This window comes from Pseudoliparis swirei, chromosome 15 (genome assembly GCF_029220125.1).
Source record: "Pseudoliparis swirei isolate HS2019 ecotype Mariana Trench chromosome 15, NWPU_hadal_v1, whole genome shotgun sequence".
Classification (NCBI taxonomy): Eukaryota; Metazoa; Chordata; class Actinopteri; order Perciformes; family Liparidae; genus Pseudoliparis; species Pseudoliparis swirei.
This window is the reverse complement of record NC_079402.1, coordinates 17,325,057-17,352,357: the sequence shown is the minus strand read 5'-3', so window position 1 is coordinate 17,352,357 and position 27,301 is coordinate 17,325,057. Positions and strand designations below refer to the sequence as shown.

The window sequence follows — 27,301 nt, the reverse complement described above, 5'->3', positions numbered from 1 at the left end:
TATTTAACGGCAAGAAGTTTAACAAACAATCAAAGCTCACGATGGTGGGTTCGTAGTGATCCAGGCTCCACAGGTACGAGCTCAAGCGAGCGAGAGTTGCTGGCTAACGGCTTCAACATTTCTGAAATACTAACTAACATTCATGCAACATACATATAAACAGCACCATTCACATACTATCATCACATACAGTCAATACAGTAAACAGTGTCTTTCCCTAATGCTTCACAATAAAATCATAATACAGTCGAAATAATATTCTCCCTAATATTTCCTATTATAATATCTTTCTATACGTATTAATTTAAAGCATAAGACTTCCTCTATGCACATGTGCAGAATCAAAATAAACTATTACAACCTAACAGCACCGAGAGAATAAAATGCGATAGAAGCAGGAAAAGGCAAAAATACTTAAAGTGGTCGTATAAATCTGCAAATTATGTTCCCATTGCTGCTGACAATTAAACCAATGGAGCTCAATAAATGATCCTACCAGGAACCAGAAGGAAAATAACGATTAGTTGAGACACCTTTTTGGTGTAACGGTGCTTTGGCACCGGTCATGTGGTTCATTAGGTCAGAACCAAGGAAAACATGATACGTCGGAGCATTTTTTGTTCTAATTCTGGTGACTCAGGGAGGTTTATGCAGCCCTCTAACGCGTATGAGGTCTTTATGTATGTTGTCACAAAGAGTGCTCGGAAACTAACCATTTAAAACATTATTAGTGGTATTAAAGTCTAAATGAACTCAAATAATTACTAAAACTCTGAGTCTATACCTCAGACACCAGGGCCATGAGTCGTTTTATGAAAGAACTTCTTGTGGAGGGGAACATTTTATGGGATGAATGTCATTATTTTCTTTAATACTGTGGCAGAAAACCTTTTTTCCCCTTCAAACGTTCAACATCCGTGAAATAACGTAAAAGAGATAATTGATGAGCAGTGATTTATTAACAGGAAATATCAAACATCGAGTAGGGCAACAACATTATGTAATCATAACTACAACTTTAATTGAGCCTAATGTGCATCCTCAAAATTAACTTAACCCTTGTGTTGCCTTCGGGTCAATTTGACCCGATTCAATGTTTCACCCTCCTGTCGCCTTCGGGTCAATATGACCCGATTCAATGTTTAACCCTCCTGTTACCTTTATATTTACTAACATATTTTACCCTTGAGGTCAATATGACCCCAGCTATTAAAATCTCCAGAAAATTATTAGAATTAATATTGTTTTCCAAGTTTAAGTGTGAGGTACTTTATGTTTGTTTGTTGACTCCCGAAAGAACACCGACATTAAACATTGAATCGGGTCAAATTGACCTGAAGGCGACAGGAGGGTTAAATATTGAATCGGGTCAAAATGACCCGAAGGCAACACAAGGGTTAAATTGATCCTGATTTTTTTTACATTTTTATTACAAAGCATTTGAGCACAACCAAGAGCACATTTTCACAATTAACAGAAAAAACTAAATTGGGTTTGCAATGAGAAGTTTGGGCTAAATTCACCCAAATATATATATTTAAAAAATTAAACAGCACTTCTTGTATTTCTATTTGTAATGATGTCTTCCAGTTACACAGAACACAAATTATACGTACGCTCCATTTGTGTAATATACAATATAGTGTCTGGGAGTCCCGGATGACTGCGCACCCAGACAGGCACACAGACAGGCACACAGACAGGCACACAGTCAGGCACACAGACAGGCACACAGACAGGCACACAGACAGGCACACAGACAGGCACACAGACAGGCACACAGACAGGCACACAGACAGGCACCCAGACAGGCACACAGACAGGCACCCGAGGTACCTCACAGGGCTGTGGGCTGGCTGTCGCACATTATTAATGTTCTTAATGAGCTGACCAATTAGATACAAGATTGTGTTGATAACAATGACTTATTCATGAAAGTAATTAATTAAAGTAACATTTTCTTTTTTTAAATAGCTTTTTGAATATCTAATACAATGTGATGTAAAATAAAGATACACATTTCTTCGCTTCAAACTCACAAAACGATTATAAGCATTTGATCCATTCGGCCCAATAACCTTGGGGAAGTCCAAATAGATGCACCATCACATTATAGTATCCATACTCAAGGAGAACAGGCTTGAACCAGAAGTTATCTGGCTTGGCCGACAGAAGTCTCTCTAAAAAAATACATATTGTGATTAAAAAAATCCCTTATCTGTTATCAAAAAATCCTTTGGTTGGTTAATTTGCTTTCACACCACAATCAACCCACATGAGAATCTCTTGGAAGCGGGCCGATACCCAGCTTCTTAACCCTTGTGTTGCCTTCGGGTCATTTTGACCCGATTCAATATTTAACCCTCCTGTCCCCTTCAGGTCAATTTGACCCGATTCAATGTTTAATGTCGGTGTTCTTTCGGGAGTCAACAAACAAACATAAAGTACCTCACACTTAAACTTGGAAAACAATATTAATTCTAATAATTTTCTGGAGATTTTAATAGCTGGGGTCATATTGACCTCAAGGGTAAAATATGTTAGTAAATATAAAGGTAACAGGAGGGTTAAATATTGAATCGGGTCAAATTGACCCGAAGGCAACACAAGGGTTAAATGGTTGTGGTTCTGTAGTTCGGTCAGACCAGAGTTTGATTGACAGCTTTCACAGCGGCCCAAACGAACCGTACCAACGACCTGAGTTCACACGGGTCCACAAGATTCCCACTATGCCCCTTTCATCACTCTTGTTTCTGACCAGTTGGTCTTGTTTCCTTCTCGGATTCAGAGCTTTTAAACTCGCTAGTTGTCAGACCTCCGCTGAGAGCACCAACACACTCACGCTGAATAAAACTCCTGCTTCATGGTGGCTTCATGGGTTACACGGTACATTTTGTGGGTCCGTTGCCATCGACCCATATGAGGAGAAGCTAAGAGTTTAAGGATTCGGTCGTATTGGTATCACGAACACTCCAGAGATGGTGCCAGAGAGACATTTGAGGTCTGGTTTTATATCTGAGCCGGTTGCAGCTGACCTCATCCACCGCACCGTGATGTGATCCAGCCCCGGTTCTGAGGTGGTCTGTTGAGCTCCTGATCGCAGCTGCAGACCATGCACAGAGTTTTTTTTTTTGGGTTCTGTGATCCCGAACCAACGCGCCTGTAAAGCCTCATTCTAGAAGCCAATCAGATGGCAGATAAAACTCTGGGTGTCCTGCTGCTGACTGGCCGGACTCCATATCGGTACGCAACTAAATACCAGCGCAGCGGTGCACAGCCTCACCACAGGGAACACCTACGGTACACGTATGGAAACTATGACTCATTTGCTGCTGTTTGTTGCTATAGATACTCGTGTTTGTCCTTTTTAAGTGGGAACATCATCTGGCAGTCACTAAAACGTGGGCCCTGTTGTTGAATTATTGAAACGTGCTTACAGATTCAGGATTGTTCTTTGTGCTCGACGGCCGTTTCTTAATCGTGAAATAATAAAGGCTCCGTCGGGTCCAAAATAAGATGCAACACGCGGAGAGAGGAACAGGAAAACAATCATCTCTGCCAAATCTGGCATCGTGCAGGGTGCCAGACGAGCTGACGAGCTGGAGGCCGCGAGAGCCAGCAGCCCGTCTGCAGCTTCAGCTTCAGCGGCTTGTTGAGGTGCGGCCTCCAGAACGCTCATTTCCTGACCCTGCCCCGGGATGGAGGTGTATGGGGGGGGGGGGGGGGTAACAACGGTAACACGGGAAAGGTGTCACATCTGAATCCCCTGCTTCTCAGACGGAGTGTGACATAAATTCTCTAATTCCTGGATGTGGGGAACACATATTATTCACCTGAAGCACAAACGGTCCACAGCGTTTCAAATTTGAGCCGAAAAATGATATAAGCGTTCCTGGACTGGATTACAGTTTTTTTCGTTTGCTAAACGACAGCGGGCACAACTGGAGTCACATGTGCAAAACTCTAACTACAGTCTGCACATCAGCAGTTCATGTGGACCAAACTCTAGTTTGTTTTTCATTGCTTGAACACAGTTTTCAAAACTCTAACACTTATCCCATGACTTTAACCACAACCTGCACAACACTGTGGATTTACAGCACTTTGTTCACATGCTAACACACTGCTGTCAAAACTGTGAACCACACATTCAAAACGGAATACATTTCAGCATTGTGCCTTTCAAACACTGCTGATTGCAATTTCAGCTGAAAGGCTAAGCAGGTGTCTTCTTTTAGACTTGTTCGTGAACACACACACATATATATATATATTACAGTATATATAGGTAGAGCTCAGAAAGACTCATTTTGGAAATGGAACAAGGAAGACGGGTTCGTGGAGGGAGAAGGGTGGCAGGGAGAGGGGGATGCGTGGAGGAAGACAAAGAGCTGTTATTCCAGATGAAATAAGGGCTCCACTTATAGACCATGTCATGTAATGTCGTGAACCAAGTGTTTGGTCACCACCCACATGACCAAATGTCTCTTTTGGAAGCCATGCGTGCCGGATGTGAGGACACGAGTCCAGAGGACTGCCAGGTGGATCAGGCCCTCCAGAAGGTTCTTCCCCAGGTGGCAAGAGAGAACATGAGATGTGATGTTGATGAAAACATGTGGCCTGATGCTAGAGAGAGGCAGGATTAGCCCCTCAATTATTTGTTCGAATTACAGTTTGTACTTTTAGTTTCTACCTTTTTTTTTCTCATTACTGTAATTCCGTAAATTACTACAGACTATTGAAGCAAACTGCTAATTTTCATTTACCTTAAAGAATTGTTATGTTCTAAAAAAATTATAAATCATGTGAACGAATGTCACTCTTTTCTATGAAGAAAATATTACTTTGTTTGAAGTCACTGAAATTGTTCAAACTGTAAAGATGAAAAGTTAGTATTTTCTGTATTGGTGTTTGATGCTCGTGTTTTTACTCTCCGTGTGTTCTGAGTGACAGTGTGTGTTACCTCAGTGTGTGTTACCTCAGTGTGTGTTACCTCAGTGTGTGTTACCTCAGTGTGTGTTACCTCAGTGAGGGCTGTGCAGAGTGTTTGGCTGCACTGAGCGTGTTTTGAGCCATGTGTTAAGAGTTTTGTTGCTTGGAATGAGTTTTGCAGGTGATGTGAACTGTTTAGCTCAGGTGAATGTTGGTAGTGCAGACTGTGGTTAGAGTTTTGCACATGTGACTCCAGTTGTGCCCACTGTCGTTTAGCAATCGAAAAAAACTGTAATAGCTTCTCGTGTGCAGCACATTTGTTTAAGAGCCTGTGGGAAACGGTAGAAGCAAGCAGGAGCCAATGCAGAGAGGTTCTCCATGTCACTCCTTCTCGACATGGGGCCGTCTGAGGAAGGTTTTAAAAGCAGGTTCTGGCCCTGAAGCTCCTCCCTGAGTAAGACTCCTTTGGACTTCATGTTCTCAGAGCAATTCGGACTCACACACAAACTCAGTCAGCAGCTTCTATCGAGCTCACCATGACCGCCTCGTCTCACTTCTGATTTAAGACGTACGGGAATCCGCTCGTCACATATCAGTAAGTCACTACAGAGAAAGTGCTGATCTGGGACCAGCTGGAAGGACAACATGGGTGTGTGGACTGCCCTGATTCTGGCCTCGCAGCTGCTGTTAAAACTGAGCTTGCACGTGGAAGCCCAGGCTTTAGGTGAGTGTTGTTTGAAGTTTTCTCATTTCCTTTGCATATTTCTTATTTAAACATCATTCGGATTTTAACTATATGGCAATAACCGATTTCAACGACTGTTGCCGCTGCTGGGGATGAACGCCGCTCAAGAAAGGAAATAATCATCGCAGATTCCCTGTTTCAATCTTAACTCTTTCTCTCACACACACACAAAGAAAGATGTCTTTGATTCTTATTTAAATGCCATATTTTACTGACTTCCTGCGTGTGATGTAATCCTCCATTTTCATTATCTGTCAAAAAAGATTTAATGGCTCCAACACTGGATATTTTCACACACTCTGGATGAGTGCAATGCATAATGGATAAAGCAGACACTGTGAAAGAGAATATCATATGCATAAAGAACACACAGGATTAGACATGGTGCACAATACTCACTGAGGTATGAATTAAATGCTAAATATCGCCGTCAGTTTAAGAAGAAATGAGGCAGCCGAAGGTTTATTTTGTGTGTGTTTGTGAGAGAAGGGAGGCAAAGATAAAGAATAAAAGTAGACATCTTTCTGAAGTAAAGTCGTCCTGCTTTCCATATCCATCCAGGCAGATCTGCTTGATTACTTCAGCTTCATGAGGTTCGGCTCTCTGGTTCATATTAATTCAAACAAAGTCCCAGCTCGGTCACACATGGGAACAATCACAGTTGATCTGGGAGCAATATTGAACTTCAAGTCACACATATGCACAAACTCCCCTCTCCCTTCCTCTCTCTCTCTCTCTCTCTCGCTCTCTCTCTCTCTCTCTCTCTTTCGCAGTCAGGCTAAAATGTGTTCAAGGTCACACACGAGCCGCGCTGCAGACGACATGCGGACAGATTGGTGTTGATGGTTTATCAGTTTCTTACAAATGACTCCCGTGATAGACGGCATACCTTTCACGCGTCCATTAATCCCGACAATGTTTGGGCAATGGCTGCCTGATGTTCTGCATAAAACAAGTCCAGTTTAATGGAGTTCCCCGTCTATCATTTCCCTTGCAAGTGAGTCATTGCCTGCATGACGGGAATGTTTCACAAGGAGAGAGTTTAAAGCTGAGGTAAGGAGGATTTCAGTAACACGAAGCAGCCATTCTATCTCCGTAAAGAGTTATTGATTAGTACCAATGTCCCGAAGGATGACTTCACCAGGAGCTGAGATTAACACAATTGGAATCTCACGTTCTACGTGGGGGCACAAAGACTCCTCGGCCGGGGGACAAAACACATATTTGCGGCAGCTATAATCAATACTTCTATAATAACCACGTGTTAAATAACAATGAGAAAGGAGGTAAGCGTGGCGGTGAACCCGACAAAGAGTTATCCGCCCGCGCTGCTGTTCCCCGTGGCTTTACAGAGCTTTATGATTTCAGCTCGTTGTTAAACTGCAGCAGCAGCTTGACTGTACTGGTTCCCTCTCGGTGTGTCATGTCCGCCTGCAGCAGGCAGCTGTTTGCAGGGAAGGAGCTCTAAAGACCCACAAGACTCAACCTGCTCAGTGGACGCACAGCTAGCCACTAGCTGCTAGCGACTAGCTGTTAGCGGCTAGCAGCTATTGACGAGCTGCTAACATGTTCGAGATACAATGTTTCCATCTTTCAATATATATATATATTTTTTTATACTTGATATTTTATTTGGGTATTTTTACAGAAATACAACCTTCAAAAGTAAGATTGCATAATAATAATAAAAAATAAAGTAAGAATAATGTAATTTTTTCATTATTATTTTTCTTTATATAATATTGTCCAAGATAAAATGTTTCCATCTTTCAATATATATATATAGATATATATTTTATCTTTCAATATATATATATATATATATATTTTAGACTTGATATTTTACTTAGGTATTTTTACAGAAATACAACCTTCAAAAGTAAGAATGCATAATAATAATACAAAATAAAAATAAAGTAAGAATAATGTAATTTTTTCAGCATTATTTCTTTATACAATATTGTCCAAGATAAAATGTTTCCATCTTTCAATATATATATATATATATATATATATATATATATATTAGACTTGATATTTTATTTTGGTATTTTTACAGAAATACAACCTTCAAAAGTAAGAATGCATAATAATAATAATAATAAAAATAAATAAATAAAAATAATGTAATTTTTTCATCATTACTCAGCACCTATTAAACTAAAGTAAATCACAGCTTTCCACATGCAAGCTCTCCAATGTGAAGTTGTTGCTCAGCAGCGAGATGAGGAATGCTGCCCAAATGTTCCATTTGATAGTACTTTGGAGCCGCGACATATTTTAAACGCTCGTGTTAAAGAGACGACAAGGCACATCATTATTTTATGGCTTTCAGCTGAACTAGTTTTATGAAGCTTGAAATGGGAGGTTAATCAGGGTGGGGAATGAGGCCCTTCCTCAGGATGGCGTAAGACGACCCTGACCCCCATAAAGCCCTCTGTCCAGAAGACGTATGAGCAGCGGGACTGCGTGTACTTTATGAATGTGTGTGTGTGTGTGTGTGTGCCTTTGCAGTGTTACAGTAACAACATCAAAACATGCATTGACCTTCATTTGTGTCCTTATTGTTTTTAAAATATGAGATTTTGTCAATTTGATGCACCAATGAGTTAAAAAGAGATATATGTGTATTATCTTGTCAAAAAACAAAATAAAAGACTCCTCTTCGTGGTGGTTGTTGACATCACTGTGTAGTTTTGCTGAATTACGGCATGTGACTGAATAAACCGGAGGAGAGAGAAAAAGAAAAGAACGTCATCTGGGAATCATGCTTCACAATCCTGGCCGACAGCCCATCTCTGGAAGCAATTTTGCTCCCTTCTGACCGAGGTCCGTGCCGACGGCTCTCAGGGTGCTTGTGTATTCATGATGCGTGCAGATGGCGGACTGGAGACCCACTGCACATCCTCTCGTGGGCAGCTCCCGAGGCACTTTATTTAAAGGAGGACTCTAACTACGAGTGCAAGTGTTCGGTGTCCCTGTGGCTTTTCACACCCACTAATCAGCTTCTCAGTAAAGTCTGCCATACCTCCCCCGCCGGTGAGAACAATGAAGCTGTGGCTGGAAAAAAGAGAGATCACGTATATTATATCGGCCTGCTTCGGTGTGGATCTGACGAGACGATGACAGTAACGCCGTACACCTATAGACGTCGCAGTACATCGCTTTGATTTACTTCAAAATCCTCATCTTTCGGGTTTCTCTGAGCCAACTCGGTCTCCCGCAAGAGCAACACACATGGGGTCAACATCCTCATCTTCCCCTCGTCGACGCAGGATGTGTTTCCTCAGGGAATCGGAGCGGCTGCAGGTTGTAAATATTGATATTGCATCATCCATTACTCATGCATTACCGTTTCCCTCTCTCTTCCCGTCCCTGTCAACAGTCTATGATCTGCTCACCTCGCCTGATTGCCTGCCAGACCTGCTGCAGGGGGGTCTGGCCGAGCAGGGGGTTCGCGAGGCTTTCATCCTCACCACCTTTAAGTTGCAGCCCAGGACCGGAACCAGTTTGTTTTCCCTGTTCAACCCCCGGGACAACAGGAAGTACTTTGAGTTCACGGTGATGGGAAAGCTCAACCGAGGTACGCCACCATGAGAGAGGCCGCGGTCACGTTTTCAAGCTGCACTGAACAACCTGTTTGTATTAATGTGTTAGGAAAAAAGAGTCACTTATTATAATGATGAAGCCACTGAGAAATATGTATGCAGTTCCTCTCACTCCTGTGGAGCGTGTTCTCATATTTCAGCTCATTGTTTGGGGTTTACAGGTACTACTTAGCAAATGTTTGCATAGGACGGTGAATTAAACCTCTATACCATGTTAGTATCATCATTGTTAGCATGCTAAAGTTAGTATTTTGTTTAAAGTGTAGGTACAGCCTTTGTTGTTGTTATGTATTTCATTCAGTCAATCATTGCAATACAATACAATATTATTCTATATAATATACAAAACAGAAAGACTGAAAATGTATAGGTAGAAGCAAAAATGCTTATATATTCCTATCCTAAATTATTCTAATAAAAAATCAGAAAATTTATATAAAATAAAGAAAAAATAATAAAGAAAAGAAAAAATGTAATAAATAAATGGATATATATATTTACATATATATATATTTACATATACAGGACTATCTCAGATAATTAGAATATTGTGATGAAGTTCTTTATTTTCTGTAATGCAATTAAAAAAACAAAAATGTCATGCATTCTGGATTCATTACAAATCAACTGAAATATTGCAAGCCTTTTATTCTGATTTATTGCTGATTATGGCTTACAGCTTAATTAGAAAACTCAAATATTTGTTTAATATACTAGTATATCATGAAAAGTATTCTAGTATATTAGAGATAGGATATTTGAATTTTCTTAAGACACCTGCAAGCCATAATCAGCTATATTAAAAGAATAAAAGGCTTGCAATATTTCAGTTGATTTGTAATGAATCCAGAATGCATGACATTTTTGTTTTTTTAATTGCATTACAGAAAATAAAGAACTTTATCACAATATTCTAATTTTCTGAGACAGTCCTGTATATATATAAATATATTTACATATATATATTCATGTTTGTTTTTTTACATATATATATATTTACATACATCTTCCATATACATACGTTTCAATCACACTTATAACCCTCAAATTTTTTTAAATAAATAATCCTTTTTGAAAACCCAAAATGAGATGACCATTCTTACATCCATTTTAACGTTGTTCCATAATTAGACTCCTACAATAGAAATATATCTTCTTTTAATCCCTTTTTTAGCTTTTTGTCCCGTAAACTTACAAACATCTCTCAAATCACATTTACACTCATGTATTGAAAACAACATTGTACACAGTCTGCAGTGACTTTGCTTTAGCTCTGTACATTGTCTGCAATATTTTATAATAAACCAAATAATTAAATTTCATAACATGTGATGTGTAAAACAATGGATGTGTGTGCTCAGCTCATAGTAGCCGACATCATGACATTTTCATAACGGTTTATAGAGCCTCACAGACGGCTGTAGACTTAGTGTTGTTGTCATTTGGATGAATCAACCCGTTGCAGTAAATGTAAATCATCCTCTCCTCCTCCCCATTATCTCTGTCTTCCTATACCCTCGCTTCCTCTCCTTGCTCCGTCCTCTAAAAAGCCGTGCTGCGCTACCTGCGGAGTGACAAGAGGATGAGCTCGGTGACCTTCAACAACCTGGTGCTGGCGGACGGCCAACAACACCGACTCTTGTTCCACCTGAAGGGGATGCAGCCGCCGGGGCCGGGCGGGGTGGAGCTGCATCTGGACTGCAGGCTGGTGGAGACGCTCAGAGATCTCCCGGCCGCCTTCCAAGGTTTGCCGGCGGGCTACGGTACGGTGGAGCTGAAGACCATGCAAGCCAGGGATCAGGTGACCCCTCACTCACAGTATTTACAAACAATAATGAATATGTCTGGCCCAATAATGGATCCGGAGGTATCCAGATGTGTGAGATGTCCACTTTGACCCGTTTCATTCCAACAGGAGAGTTTAGACGAGCTCAAGCTGGTGGTCGGGGACACGTTTGAGAATGTAGCGGCTCTACAGGACTGCCACTTCCAACAAAAGGACTCTGTCCAGACTCTGGGTAAGATTCTTTTTTTTCGCGGAAGCAAATGTCCACAGAGACGGACAAATGTTCCTCATAAAAACAATCCCAGCCGTTGGAAAAAACAACAGTCAGTGTTGGTTGGAGTGACTTGAGAGCAGGCTCAGAGAATCCCCCCACCTCTTCTTCAGTTTAACAAAATAACTTTCTCTCAGGGGTCAACACGAAGCAGCTGTCCAATCAAATGCTGGACTTAACCAAGGTGATAAATGAGCTGAAAGACGTCCTCATCCAGCAGGTGACGACCACTAACGGCTCCTCTGAGGCCACTGCTTCCCCATCGCTGACCTCCCCGACGGCGCGCCAGACTGCATATAAACTTGTTTATGTTTGACCTTTACAGGTCAAAGAGACCTCCTTTCTCAGAAACACCATTTCAGAGTGTCAGGCGTGTGGTAAGATGTCCAATAACAGTCACCTTTAAACACCATGCTCAATTAATACTGTTGGACAAACTAAATATATATAAAATAAATCAAATATGACACCTTTTTCCTCCCCTCTGTTGTTTAATTAAAAGGTCTGGGTGGTACTGAGGTGGTGAAAGCAAGGTGTACCGCGTTGGTCTGTTTCCGTGAGAATATGTGCATCGAGACAGCAGATGGTGTCGAGTGCGGCCCGTGTCCCGACGGCTACACCGGGGACGGATTCAACTGTGACGACGTGGACGAGGTGGGGCCTTTTGTTCTCGTGTTTTAGGGCCATTATGGGTCTCCGTGTTAAAGATGGTGGTTAAACCTCTTGAACCCGAGCGCCCCCCCACCCCCCGGCACCGGGGGCAAACACCAGATGGACATGTTAAACATATAGCAACATGTTTTTTTACTGCATACCCACTTAACAGGAAGAAGCTCAGCGAAAAGCGCATGATGAACATTTTGACCTTCAGGAAACACGATTCCAATACCAAGAAAACCGAATGACACACACAGAAAAAGACACGTTGATGCTGAGATAGATGATAACAGTGTAAAAGTCTCGTCACTAAGACCAAAACTCACTGCACTAGCAGCTGAAGAAAATAAATGAATACAAAAATACACTTTTGGGTTTGTTTTGTGACCAAAAGTTGTGTCCGAGGGCAAATCCACCCTGATGCTAATCAACTGCTAACGGCTAACGTGACTCCAATGTCTCTGGATCATTTATTTGTGTTTATTCCAGCTGTCTGTATATTTATTTGCACGGCACGTAGCATTTCCACTCTGCCTTCCAGCAGCATTCAACCGCCGAGCTCAGCCTTCCATCGAGATGACAGATAATTAGTTGAGACTGAAACTCCACAGAAGCTAATGCGCTATAAGGGGCGTAAGAATGAAAGCCACAGGTACAAGTTTGGGATTCAGTTCTAGTTCAGGCAGGACTTTAAATGAGTGTGTGTGTGTGGGGGGGGGGGGGGGGTTGGATGTTTGTGGGTGTGTGTGTGTGTGTGTGCACTGACTTCTTTTTATAAGGATATTCTCTTTTTTGCACGAGCTAAAGTGTGATCAAAACTAAAAACTTTTGGGGAGAAGCCCGGTGAGAACCACGTGTTTCAGCTTCAACAGAGCTCATGTCCTCTTTCCTCCCCGCAGTGCCAGTTCAACCCCTGCTTCCCCGGCGTGGAGTGTGTGAACACTGCCCCGGGCTTCCGCTGTGACGCCTGTCCGCTGGGCTACAGCGGCCTGGCCGTGGAGGGGGTGGGCATTTTGTATGCCCAGACCAACAAACAGGTGAGAGAGTGAATACAATATGGAACACACAAATACAAATACAAGAGAAAGGATGCATGAAAATTACAACATCACTCAAAGAAATAAAACATTATTTTATATATATATATATATATATATATAAATAAAATAAAAAACATTTTAATTAAAATTTAAATCAATAAAAATAAATACATAAATAAAAAATTTAAATTAAAATTAAATTTAAAAAATATATATATATATATAGCAGTAGCTACAAAAAAGTTTGTGTTTATGTAAAGTTATAATAAAATACTGAGGTTAGGTATTAGAATGTTGGATCAATCTCATGATTAAAACTGATATAGAAGAACGTAGAACAGCTTTCTATTATATCATCAGATAATAAATAATGACCCTCTGGAATGAAGTGTAACAGTATATACTCAAGTAAAGTTTTTAAAAAAATACCTCAAAATGTTACTAAATAACAGTATAATGTACTTACTTTCTACAGCTTATTATTGTAAGAGGTAATTATTTGAACCTTGAAATCAGAAAAAAACAAAAAAAATTGCAAAAACAATTATGAAAACAAAGCGCTGGAAAAAGATTCCCATCCTACATTCATCATTTCAGGTCTGTGACGACATTGACGAATGTAAAGATCCCAACAGCGGCTGCGCTGCCAACTCCATCTGCTCCAACTCCGTGGTAAGACCTCCCATAGCATACCATCCAACCACTACACACACACACATGGCTCATGTAGGACAACTATTTCATTTAAAGTGCCGTTCCAAAATCAACGACATGTCCTCATTCCTGCACAGGGCTCCTACCACTGCGGCAGCTGTAACACAGGTTTCACAGGAGATCAAGTGAAGGGCTGCAAGCCAGCGATCAGCTGCGGCAACAGCCTGACGAACCCGTGCGACGCCAACGCCCAGTGTATTCCAGAGAGAGACGGGTCAGTCCATTGTCAGGTAGGACTTCTACACTTTCCTCCCACACACTCACTTACCTGCACACGCATACTGCACATAAGCACACCTCCACATCCACGCTGTCTGAGGTTCCTCTTTGTCTCCGCAGTGTGGAATTGGCTGGGCCGGTAATGGATACCTGTGTGGGAAGGATACCGACATTGACGGCTACCCAGATGAGAAACTCAAATGCAAAGATTTGAGCTGTAAAAAGGTAACCGAGGTGCAAATTGTCAGCAAATGCAACTTTGCTGCGATAGTCTCGACGTAATTCTCTTATTTTCTTACCTCTAACACATCTTCCCAGGATAACTGCAAGTTCGTTCCTAACTCCGGTCAAGAGGATGCGGACAGGGATAGTTATGGAGACGCCTGTGACGCCGATGCCGATGGGGACGGTATACCCAACGAGCAGGTTGGTGGACAGGCTTGAACAAAAACTGCAAATGAAGAGTATCTTCCTTATTGATTAATCTGTTAGTTATTAATCGATGAATTGAGATTAAATTCCGTCGAAATGTACCTTTTTTCGGGCGGGGAACCAAATATGTTAACTTCTTTTATTTGACCACAAACGGAGATTTTCTACCTAAAAACGATATATATTTTCTCACAACAGTAAAACTGTATTTTTATGTCCTCCAATAGCACTGTAGTGTTAAAATTTTGAATTTCAAATTATTTCAATGAGTGCCCCATAAAGGGTGTTACCATATTTGGTTCCTTGAGTTTGTACTCTTGGTTGAATGCACTTATTGTAAGTCGCTTTGGATAAAAGCATCTGCTAAATGACATTTAATGTAATGTATTTAAATGGCTTGTTGGAGACAACCAACAGTCCAAAACCTAAAAGAAAGTGTAAAACACATTACAATAAAAAAGCTGGAACCTAACTTAGCATAACAACTAAAAAGCAGAGGAAAACAGCTAACCTCGCTCTGTTATTCTTAACACACACACACACACACACACACACAAGCTTATCCACTGAAAACAAACACACGTGCAGTGAATGGGGCCTTTGTGTTCCAGGACAACTGCTGGTTGAAAGCCAACTTGGACCAGAGGAACAGCGACAAGGACAGCCATGGAGACGCCTGTGATAACTGCCGCATGGTGGAGAACCCTGACCAGAGGGACACCGACAGCGACGGCAAAGGAGACGCCTGCGACGACGACATGGACGGAGACGGTACGGAGTTAAATAATGTCCCCGACACTGGCGCTCCTGCTTACACAACCCCTGTTTCAACTTATTATTCAGTTCCATCCTTCACATTTTGACTGTGCTCTTACGTTTAATTACAGACAAACTGTTCACTGCACATCTCTCTTAATCATGTTATTGAAAAAATCTAGTGCCGCCTAAGGCATAAGAAGCAGCTCTGCAAAAATAAAATAAAGAAAAAGAAGCGAAGGCCAAAAGCAGTCTGACCCCGGAGCGAACACGAGCTTTGATCATTCAGCAGCATGATTACACCTCAGAAAACCCCGCAGGAGAGAAGATAGGTTTTCCTCTATCGCTGCTGCTTGACCTTTATCTGAGCTGCTGCTGCCTCCCTGCAAGGAATAAGAAACAGCACTTAAACACACACTGGTGTTCGCCTTCATAGCAGATACAACAGTGCAACCTAGTGGTGGAATTACAAGTAACATGCCACGTCGTTATTCAGTCGATCCAATATGTCTCAATTTCTATATGCATTCATTCATCAAATATAAATACACACTGATCGACTTCACTAAGTGTGAGAGAGTCGGTCAAGACAACGATCGACTTTTTAATGCATCACTTTGATTTTAGAAAGTTCAATTCATAGAGTTAGTATCCCATTATGTGTTAATGTGCTCATCACTCCATATTAGCAACGTCCATATGTGTTAATAATCTCACTGGGCGGTAACTTAGTTTCTTTTGAGAGAGAATGTAATCTGTCATAAATTCTCTCCATAAAACGAGGGGTTTGTAACATGACCAAAAATAGTGAAAAATGACCCAAAGCCCCAGTTGAAACCTTCAAATAGGTTGTTTTGTCGGTCCAAAAGCCTTAAAATAACCAATTAACTAAAACGTAAGATTAAGAAATTCAGGAAATTCCTACAATTACGAAGCAGTAACTGAATAATTTGGTGCACAAAATAACTGATTTACTATCAGAATTGTTGCAAGTCAATATTCTGTCAATTTACTTATTGTCACAGAATCATTCAAATTCAGTTATATCATTTGTGAGACTTCATAAAAAGTGACTGGCAACTACAATATATTTACTTCATATTATCCATGACACTATTTCACTGCTGAATAACACTAACCCTCTCCTCTTGTTGACTGGCGAGCGTAGGCCTGAAGAACTTTTTAGACAATTGCCAGCTTGTCCAGAACCGAGACCAGGTGGACCGGGACGGAGATGGAGTGGGAGACGCCTGTGACAGCTGCCCCGACACCCCCAACCCAAATCAGGTCAGTCAGAGCCGGAGAGAGGGATGGAGGGATGGAGGGATGGATAGCTGTCGTGGACAGTACATCTAATACCATTTCACAAAACTGTTTTCTTCTTTCTGCACCTATATAAGTCATCTGCTGCCCCCAAGTTTTACTGAAATACAATTTTAAAATGCATGACCTTTGTTACTTTTACTAATAGTTCCCATAACCCTTATTCGGGCGAGGAACCAAATATGGTAACTTATTTTATTTGACCATAAACAGGCAAGTAACCAAATATGGTAACTTCGTTGTAGATTTTCTACCTAAAAACGATATACATTTTCTCACAACAGTAAAACTGTATTTTTATACCCTCCAATAGCACACATTTTGAATTTCAAAGTATTTCTATAAGTGCCCCATAAAGGGTTAAGCTCCATGTGATGTATTTAAATGGCTTGCTGTATACAGCCAACAGTCCAGACCTTTGTTACTTTTACTCATGTAAAGGATCCAAATACCTCATGTGTGAAGAAAAGAAGCTGTTTTGGAGAACTCTCTGCTCTTGTTTCAGTCGGACATTGACAATGACCTGGTTGGAGACTCCTGTGACACAAACCAAGACAGGTACTCATGTCGTCAAGTCTCCATGTTGTGTTCTTGCAGATATCTGAAGTGCTGTTTCTACTCCTGTCGTTTCTCACGTCATGTGATCGTGTCACTTCCCCTGTAGTGATGGCGACGGTCATCAGGATACCAAGGATAATTGCCCATTCGTAATAAATAGCTCCCAGCTGGACAGTGACAAAGACGGGCTGGGAGACGAGTGTGACGATGACGACGACAACGATGGGATCCCTGACTCCTTACCACCGGGACCAGACAACTGCCGGCTGGTACCGAATTCTGACCAGATCGATGACAATAGTGAGTCTGAAATACACAACGCACCTCCTCGTATGCCACACAGTCAAATCAGTTTACAGTAATAATCAGATATGATTGTTGGGTAAAGGCCTGTTTAGTTGGGTAAAGGCCTGATTAGTTGGGTAAAGGCCTGATTAGTTGGGTAAAGGACTGTTTAGTTGGGTAAAGGACTGTTTAGTTGGGTAAAGGCCTGTTTAGTTGGGTAAAGGCCTGATTAGTTGGGTAAAGGACTGTTTAGTTGGGTAAAGGACTGTTTAGTTGGGTAAAGGCCTGTTTAGTTGGGTAAAGGCCTGTTTAGTTGGGTAAAGGCCTGATTAGTTGGGTAAAGGACTGTTTAGTTGGGTAAAGGCCTGATTAGTTGGGTAAAGGACTGTTTAGTTGGGTAAAGGACTGTTTAGTTGGGTAAAGGACTGTTTAGTTGGGTAAAGGCCTGATTAGTTGGGTAAAGGACTGTTTAGTTGGGTAAAGGACTGTTTAGTTGGGTAAAGGCCTGTTTAGTTGGGTAAAGGCCTGATTAGTTGGGTAAAGGACTGTTTAGTTGGGTAAAGGACTGTTTAGTTGGGTAAAGGCCTGTTTAGTTGGGTAAAGGCCTGTTTAGTTGGGTAAAGGCCTGATTAGTTGGGTAAAGGACTGTTTAGTTGGGTAAAGGGCAGTTTAGTTGGGTAAAGGCCTGTTTAGTTGGGTAAAGGCCTGTTTAGTTGGGTAAAGGCCTGATTAGTTGGGTAAAGGACTGTTTAGTTGGGTAAAGGCCTGTTTAGTTGGGTAAAGGCCTGTTTAGTTGGGTAAAGGACTGTTTAGTTGGGTAAATGCCTGTTTAGTTGGGTAAAGGCCTGATTAGTTGGGTAAAGGACTGTTTAGTTGGGTAAAGGCCTGATTAGTTGGATAAAGGCCTGTTTAGTTGGGTAAAGGCCTGATTAGTTGGGTAAAGGACTGTTTAGTTGGGTAAAGGACTGTGTAAAGGCCTGTTTAGTTGGGTAAAGGACTGTGTAAAGGCCTGTTTAGTTGGGTAAAGGACTGTGTAAAGGCCTGTTTTGTTGGGTAAAGGCCTGTTTTGTTGGGTAAAGGCCTGTTTAGTTGTTTTCATTTGTGACTCATTTTGACTTTATTTATATAAAAACAATGCCTTTTGGACTCAGTCGGTGTGGCGTGTCAATTCAATCAAGTCAAGTCAGCTTTTGGTGGTAGTTAAGTGTTTACACTCGTGTATTTACTGGTTCAAAAGGTGTCACGATGCCCACAAGACATTCACACAGCTGCCCGATACAAGAAGGAAACACTCTGATTCAGCTTTGTCTGCCTTTTTTAACCTTTTCCCTGAAGCCAGTCTAGCGTCTAGCGTCTCCTCCTTGTGACAAGGCAGCAAACACACTGGTTCAACAGGAGTGAGAGCTCATAACTTGTCTGCACCTCTGACCTCATGAAACAATAACTCACGATCCTTCTTCCTTTCACCGGAGACAACTTTAATCTAAGTCCAAATCTCCTCTGTCGTCTCTCAGGTGATGGAGTTGGAGACATCTGTGAGTCCGACTTCGACCAGGACAAAGTGATCGACAGGATTGACAACTGTCCTGAGAATGCTGAGGTCACCTTGACTGACTTCAGGGCCTATCAGACGGTGGTGCTGGACCCCGAGGGCGACGCTCAGATCGACCCCAACTGGATTGTTTTGAACCAGGTGAGATTACGAGATGCTAAAATTCCCTCTTCCTGTACGGTGGGGACAAGTTAAAGTAGCTGTGATCAAAATGTTTCATCCGATAACAATAAAAAATTTGAAAAGTGACAATCACGATACATACCCAACAAGATATTAATGGAGTACTCCAAAGACGTATTAGAAGAAGAAAAATACCTAAATATTGCACCATTTAGTTGGTAGAGACCATAAACAAAACTAAGAGAGAGTAAATATTAAACTGCTGCACCAAAGTTGTCCCACAAATCAGCATTAGTGGGTTTAATAAATGTACAGTGCATCGGAAAGAAATTGTAATATACCTCATATTCAAGCTGCAGTTTAGTGTTTCTTAAGCACAGGAAGGCATCAGGGTGCAACATGCCTCATTCAACAACTCTTTCTCACACAGGGAATGGAAATTGTGCAGACCATGAATAGTGACCCAGGACTGGCTGTTGGTAAGAAGTATTTCCTCTGTGTTGAATATCATATTTATAAATATTTATCATCAATAAAATGCACAATGTTTAGTCAGAATATAAGTAATGTACTGCTTTTCCTTTCTGTTGTCAGGCTACACGGCTTTCAGTGGCGTGGACTTTGAAGGAACCTTCCACGTGAACACAGTGACCGACGACGACTACGCCGGCTTCATCTTCGGCTACCAGGACTCGTCCTCCTTCTACGTGGTGATGTGGAAGCAGACCGAACAGACCTACTGGCAGGCCACGCCCTTCAGAGCGGTGGCCGAGCCCGGCATCCAGCTGAAGGTGAACGCACACGGCACAAATCCCCACGCAGCGGATTCACGCTCGTCCGACCTTTAATACCCTCATATTCTCCACTCGTGCTTCCACGCCGCCCCTCTTACTTCTCTCTGTTACCCGCCGCTGTTCACCAGGCGGTGAAGTCTAGATCGGGCCCCGGGGAGCACTTGAGGAACTCGCTGTGGCATACGGGAGACACCAACGACCAGGTGCGTCTTCTGTGGAAGGACCCCCGAAATGTGGGCTGGAAGGACAAGGTGTCCTACCGCTGGTACCTGCAGCACCGCCCACAGGTCGGCTACATCAGGTACGGCACCTTCAAACCCCGAAACTGTTGCTCCGTTGTCTGGTTTTGAACATGTTTGGAAACACACTTATTCGTCTCGTGGCTGATTGTAAGCTTCCCCTAAAGGCTGGAAACGGCGGCGAAATCCACCTACAAACGACCAATAAAGCACACGTTTTGATTATTTAACAACATGAATTTACAGGAGGTTATAATCAGTATTTAATTCCCCAATAACTTCCTGGGAATCTGACGACAAAACTCCAGGAAAGTCATTTTTACAGAGATGTAGAGGCGAGCTGTCCCCCCCCCTGGTGCTATGCTAAGCTAACTAGCTGCTGGCCTCAGCTACATATTTACAGTACGGTGGGATCAATCTTGTCATCTCACTCTCATCAAGGTAGGGAATGAATATATTTCCTTAAATGTTGAGAGTGGACTCTAGATTATTTTTTCCCGCTGTGTGTTTATTTCAGGGCGAGGTTTTATGAAGGAACTGAGCTAGTGGCCGACACCGGCGTGACCATCGACACGACCATGAGGGGAGGGCGGCTCGGCGTGTTCTGTTTCTCTCAGGAAAACATCATCTGGTCCAATTTGAAATACCGCTGCAACGGTAAGGAAGAAACACTGAAGCACGAATCCACACGCTCTATTGTTTGTACACTTTTTAAAATGACTCCCACGGAGCGACTGTCTGGCGGCTTGTTTCTAAAGCACCTCGTCTCAAGGTCCTTAACAGCTTGTGGCCGATGAGGGATTTTAGATTTAGATTTGATGTTGTTGTTGCAGACTACAGCTGCGAGTAGAATTAGGTCGGGCTCGCCGGGCTTTAGATTCTGAGCTCGTCTCATGATACCCGACTTCTCACTTCCACAGACACCCTCCCGGAGGACTTCCAGGAGTTCAGCACTCACCACGGTGTCGACTCGCTCTGAAGTCAAGGCAAAAACATGACATCAGATCTCTAAAGAATGCTTCTGTGTGTGAATGTGTGAGTGTGTGTGCGTATGTGTGTGTGTGTGTGTGTGTGTATTGGTGTGTACAGTTTCAGTGCATATACAGGACTGTCTCAGAAAATTAGAATATTGTGATGAAGTTCTTTATTTTCTGTAATGCAATTAAAAAAACAAAAATGTCATGCATTCTGGATTCATTACAAATCAACTGAAATATTGCAAGCCTTTTATTCTGATTTATTGCTGATTATGGTTTACAGCTTAAGAAAACTCAAATATCCTATCTCTAAATATTAGAATATCATGAAAAAGTATACTAGTAGGGTATTAAACAAATCACTTGAATTGTCTAATTAACTCGAAACACCTGCAAGGGTTTCCTGAGCCTTGACAAACACTCAGCTGTTATAAATCTTTTTTTTTACTTGGTCTGAGGAAATATTAAAATTTTATGAGATAGGATTTTAGAGTTTTCTTAAGCTGTAAGCCATAATCAGCAATATTAAAAGAATAAAAGGCTTGCAATATTTCAGTTGATTTGTAATGAATCCAGAATGCATGACATTTTTGTTTTTTTAATTGCATTACAGAAAATAAAGAACTTTATCACAATATTCTAATTTTCTGAGACAGTCCTGTATGACCACGACCTCCGTACTGTATGTGTCTCTTACCCAATTGTATTTGTACGGTTTGATTATCTCTTAAAGAATCCAGTTGAGCTACTTTTGCTGAAGATTATAAGTTATAATGATTTTTATTAAAAAACGATGCTCTGTGATGTGACATAAAAACAACAGAAACATGTAACATCAAATTACAAAATGCTAAATAACATATGTTCAAAAATGGCCAGTTTCCATATTGTTTTTCCAATTAAAAGGGAATATTATTATAGAAAAACTGTATTTTGCTTCCACACAGGAGATGTTTGCTTATGTGTAGATAAATATGCACAAACAACTAGAAAGGAAAGTTATGGCTCAGCCTCAGACTGTTGCATTTTAATCATAAACTGGTTTTATGTGTTTATGTTGTTTTCTCTTCCAAACGAATCCAGTTGAGCAAAAGTAGCTCAACTGGATTCTTTAAGAGATAATCAAACCGTACAAATACTTGACATCTTGATCATTTCATATCTATGTAGTCACAACCCTGGTTAAAATAAAGGGCTTTAAAATACACTGATGTTGGTTTAAAATGTGATATCAGCATCATTCTTCTTTTTCCATTGAAAATGTTTACATATTTTGATAATTAGATGTGTTATAAGTAGGGCTGTCAATCGATTTTTAAAAATTAACTAATTAATCACACATTTTGAAATTCATTAATCGCGATTAAAAGTTTTTTTCTCTTCTTTTTTTTAAGACAAAACTTCACACAGAGCTGTGTTTTCAAGGAGGCTCCTACCTATAAAGTGCCAGCGAGGTATTTAATATCGTGGATGATAAATTGTTTCTTCAGTGAAACATCCAGATTAGTTTTTTTAAAAAGGTGTATTTGAGACCCCATTGGTCCTGTCATCTTTAACATTGAACAACAGCAGAACCAGTGGCCTTGGTAAACTGACTGACATTCAAATATCACGTTAACCTGGAGGCTGGGGGCATTTTCTCCATTCTACAAAAAATATAAATTCACCTTTTAAAGGCTTTTGCATATGACACATACCCGGTCCCACGTGTTTTACATCAACAATTCCAGAACAATCTCAGCTCTCTATAAAGGGGGGGGGGGGGGGGTTGTAGGCAATTTTCCTACACTTTTCCGGGTGTAGAATCGCCTACACTTTCTGCAGGTGTGTGGGGGGGGGTTCGGTTTGATTCACCTCGTGTGTCTCTGCCATAAGAATCCCGCACACACACCCCTGGTTAGGGAGTTTTGGCGAGATTCACAGAATGGTTGACTCAGCTGAATTCTAAAATGAAAAAAATGAAATAATATAAAACAAATGAAATGAATAAAAAACTAATTAAATACAGTATATAGATAAGATAAGATAAGATATATACTTTATTAATCCCGAAGGGGAAATTAGTTATCTGCATTTAACCCATCCTTAGTTATTAAGGAGCAGTGGGCTGCGGTGAAGCGCCCGGGAAGCAACTGGGAAACAACTGGGGGTTCAGTGCCTTGCTCAAGGACACTTCGACTTGCAACTAATGGGGAGAGCGGGGATCGAACCCACAACCTTGGGGTTGCAGGACGACCCTCTTACCCCACTGAGCTACAGCCGCCCCCATATAGGCCTATATGCATATATATTCATATATATATATATATATAAGACATCCTAAAGCCACACATAGGCCTACTGTGCATGCATACCACTCAATAAACCACTTCAATGCATGCCAATATATCCACTCCTTCTCCTTTAGCTCAGAGCTTGAAACTCTAGAAACGAAGGCTTCTGTTTAGCTGGAGCAGGAAGTACTTCCCCAATAAGAGCGTTCTGATCCCTGATTGGCTGCCTGACGAATAGAGAGACTTTGCTCTTTGCTCCTGGCCGGGGGTCCGCCGGAAGAGAGAGAAGGAAGAGGGTTTTTAAGGATTTCATAAAGAGGCAATGTGTCATAATTCCTTTATATCTGACTTTTTTTAAAATTTAATTTGTATCAAGTGTGCCGGCCTCCGTGAACTCAGCTGGTGGATAACAGATTATCTTCAATTTAGAGAGGTAAGATTTATTTAAAATATAGACTCTAAATAAGAAGTTAAGTGACTCAGTGTGGCTTCATTTTGCTAAAAGTGTGCTATTGAAATAATACAAAGATGTGTAGTTAAATTCAGAAGCAGCACCAACTGTAACTCTATTACTCGACTGTTGTTGAGATTCATTACTACGTCAAACTAATGTTGATCTCGGCGATGTCGAATTATAACGTTATCATGATGTGTTCACATTTAATCTCGTAAAATATAGTTTTAGTTATAAACTTCAAACTGTTGTTGGGAGGATGTTTTCACAACAGCATAAACAGACGTTAGAGAGGGATTACGACCCGTTTACACTAAGCGGCTTATAACACACTAACGACAAGATTAGTTTTAATCCGTACAAATTCTATTTTATATTTACTAATTCTTTGAATTGTGTGTTGATGATATAATACATTACATAAACTAATTAAATTGATAACATCCATATAATTATTTTTGGGACGGTGGCAAAAGAATAAAGTGTCTGCAGCTTGGGAGACTAAATGTATCTGTATCCGCCAATAAGAATGATCAATGATCAATAATTAGTATTGGCAGCTGATCCGATCTGTGATTCGAACTGTACCTTTTATTTTCGGTTCCCCGCTATATCAAACGGATCAGAAATCAATAAAATCAAACAGTCTCTTCAGACATGATGTTTTTATATTTTAAATGTCTTTGAAGGCTTAAATTCTTTCAGATATTTATTTGGCTCTGCTTTCAGTCTGGAGGAAGAACCCCTTGAAGATGTGTATTCACGTATTGATTAATTGATTCATATATATTAATATATATATATATATATATACACTACCGTTCAAAAGTTTGGGGTCACTTAGAAATGTCTTTATTTTTCAAAGAAAAGCACTGTTTTTTCAATAAAGATAACATTAATCAAAAATACACTCTCTACATTGTTAATGTGGTAAATGACTATTCTAGGTGGAAACGTCTGGTTTCTAATGAAATATCTCCATAGGTGTATAGAGGCCCATTTCCATCAACTATCACTCCAGTGTTCTAATGGTACATTGTGTTTGCTAATCGCCTTAGAAGACTAATATCTGATTAGAAAACCCTTGTGCAATTATGTTAGCACAGCTGAAAACAGTTATGCTGGTGATATAAGCTATACAACTGGCCTTCCTTTGAGCTTGAAGTTTGAAGAACAAAATTAATACTTCAAATATTAATCATTATTTCTAACCTTGTCAATGTCTTGACTATATTTTCTATTCAATTTTCAATTCATTTGATAAATAAAAGTGAGTTTTCATGGAAGACACAAAATTGTCTGGATGATCCCAAACTTTTGAACGGTAGTGTATATATATGAAGATTGCTTGTTGTCTCCTCTTTTATTTGACAAAAATACAGATACCAAAAATCACAATTTAATTTTCAACTCCTCAAAATAAAGAACATGAAAGCAACCACTGTTACGAAACCGGTGGTGTCGGCCATGTTGCTGGGACAACGCAGGTCAGACTGCATCTCCTCATCCTTATTTGACTTTTTCATCATTTTCCTTCTATTGAGCCATCATCGCCGTCCCTTCCACTTTCCTTCTCACACTACGTGTCTCCTCTGACTGTGTTTTGCTCATGGGTCACATCCACCCCAGGAAGCCGTATCCGTGGCTCTACATGGAACCCTGATCCGCATGCTGATGGCGGTTTCCTCCGCCAAAGGAAGCTGGTACTGGTGGCTCTTATTGCCAAATATCTTCATGTCCATGTTGCGGTACGTGTCCTCTTGAATGTCCTCTGATTCATTCGATTGCACCTTTGGAACAATGGGTTGGTGATTTCAGACCGAGAGAAACATAAAGCGGCCTCGCAGGCAGCGATTCTGCAGGTTTGGAATCCATCTGACTCAGTGAGCTCACGCCCTCTCCGGCTGACTCATTTTTAAAGCAAGAATCCTGAAATTCCAGAAACATTTTGCCAGATTTGATCAGCCATACAGATAATTAAGCTGTGCAAGCGGTCAAATCCTAAAGGTAAATAAGACCCCTAGAGGTGGAATCCTAACGTCAACACGTCATAGTTTGCCTTTCCGCCCGGTCGGTAATCCATTTCCTGTTTCTGCTCACAGCCCGGGACTCTCCGGTGCTTTGTCCTCAGTTGCCATCAGATGGGACCTCCCGATCTTCACCCTGCCCTTAAATATCCTGGTGTGTCTGCATGTGACCTACTTTTATCTGCAATTCCAGGTGGATATTCAGCCAAATGACCATCTGCATCCTCCTCATGACTCCATGGAAAGACTCAATATCCCTCAAGTATGACAGAAATTGTCATATTTTAAAGCCCTCTGAGGTAAAATTTGTAATTTGTGATATTGGCAGATACAGAATAATCTGAATTGAATAGTATTGTTCCAGTAGCTCCACACAATAAACCCTTACAGAGGCCTTATTGCACATGCGTTAAGCCGACTGCAGCCTTATCGAAACTGATGTCTGCGGGAAGTCAAACTCCCTGATTGTGATCCGAACCCCCGTACGGCTCTCATATCATGCGTCATGCATCCCCTCTCCGATGACATCGCCTTCAGCTCGCATTACCAGCCTGCACGTGGCCTTTCTGCCTGTCGACTCTCATCTTCCTCTTCGTTTCCTCTGAGTTCCCGGCCATCTGCAGACCACCTCTGTCCGGGGTCTCCTACCCCGAGGCAAACCGGCTCTACCACAGACGATTACAGGCCTCGGAGGAAAGCTCAGCTCCGTCTGCGGAGCAGCAGCCACGAAGAGGCCGAGACGACGGGCAGCAAAGGACCTGACGTCCATCTGGTCGTGGTCAGCAGCTGCAGTGGATCTCTTTGTCATTAGAGGAGAACTTGTGCTAATTATCTGAATGTTGTGTTGATGGAGTCTTATTATCTTATTATTTACTCTCTTACATAACCGTGTCTGTTATATAAAATGTCTGGCATTGCAGTGAGAAATAGTTTCTGAATGGCAAATAGTGTCATGCAGTAATGCTATTTTACCAGCAGGGGGCAGCACTATGCAGGGAAAGATCACTATTTATGAAATATAACCTGATCACGTGACATGTTCTGTTGTGACGCTTCACAGCAAATCAGCTTCAGTGTTGGTGCTGTATAACTGTGTTATTGTAATTATGGTTTCCAGAATGATACTTTAACTGTGTTTTAAAGTATGATTCTGTAAAATACTATATACTTAAAATATTATCCTTTATTCACTATTAATTATTACTGCATGTTTAACACTGTATTTTATCAATACTGTGTTATAAAGACTAAAATGTCCTAAGAGGTCATTAGTCTGGGTAGAGTAAGTAAAACTGTTATTAGTTGTCAACTAAATTGTGCAAATTAAATCCATTTGAATTTTACCAATATTCCAAAACTCATGTTAACAGTGACTTAAAGAAATATCAATAACGACATTTATACAACACACACATGCACCAACATGAGAAGTCATGTCTCAGCCCCTGCTGTCATATTAGTGGTGTAGCGCTATAGTTGTAATTTAACTGATGGGTACGGTAGTATCTAAATGATACAAGGTTAATAAAAGTAGTT

General features: G+C 41.1%; 2 protein-coding genes across 2 annotated transcripts; both read left to right on the top strand.

The window, feature by feature from the left end:
* Positions 1–5,414: 5,414 nt before the first annotated feature.
* On the top strand, positions 5,415–22,218 carry thbs4b (thrombospondin 4b). The gene is made up of 22 exons (XM_056433083.1): positions 5,415–5,656; positions 9,063–9,260; positions 10,836–11,086; positions 11,201–11,303; positions 11,480–11,562; positions 11,668–11,719; positions 11,845–11,996; positions 12,899–13,036; positions 13,637–13,711; positions 13,831–13,983; positions 14,093–14,197; positions 14,291–14,398; positions 15,016–15,175; positions 16,329–16,447; positions 16,989–17,041; positions 17,148–17,341; positions 18,841–19,019; positions 19,432–19,480; positions 19,596–19,792; positions 19,924–20,096; positions 20,552–20,691; positions 20,955–22,218. Exons 1-22 carry the CDS (start codon positions 5,578–5,580, stop codon positions 21,011–21,013), a joined length of 2,820 nt encoding a protein of 939 aa, XP_056289058.1. The 5' UTR covers positions 5,415–5,577; the 3' UTR covers positions 21,014–22,218.
* A 1,433-nt stretch (positions 22,219–23,651) lies between these two features.
* Positions 23,652–26,534, top strand: LOC130205707 (urea transporter 2-like; the record flags this gene model as incomplete). The annotated part of the gene is made up of 5 exons (XM_056433206.1): positions 23,652–23,717; positions 25,368–25,486; positions 25,841–26,027; positions 26,180–26,209; positions 26,303–26,534. Coding segments are annotated over 5 exons (627 nt in total), but the record flags the coding sequence as incomplete, so codon positions are not given.
* Between the last annotated feature and the right edge of the window lie 767 nt (positions 26,535–27,301).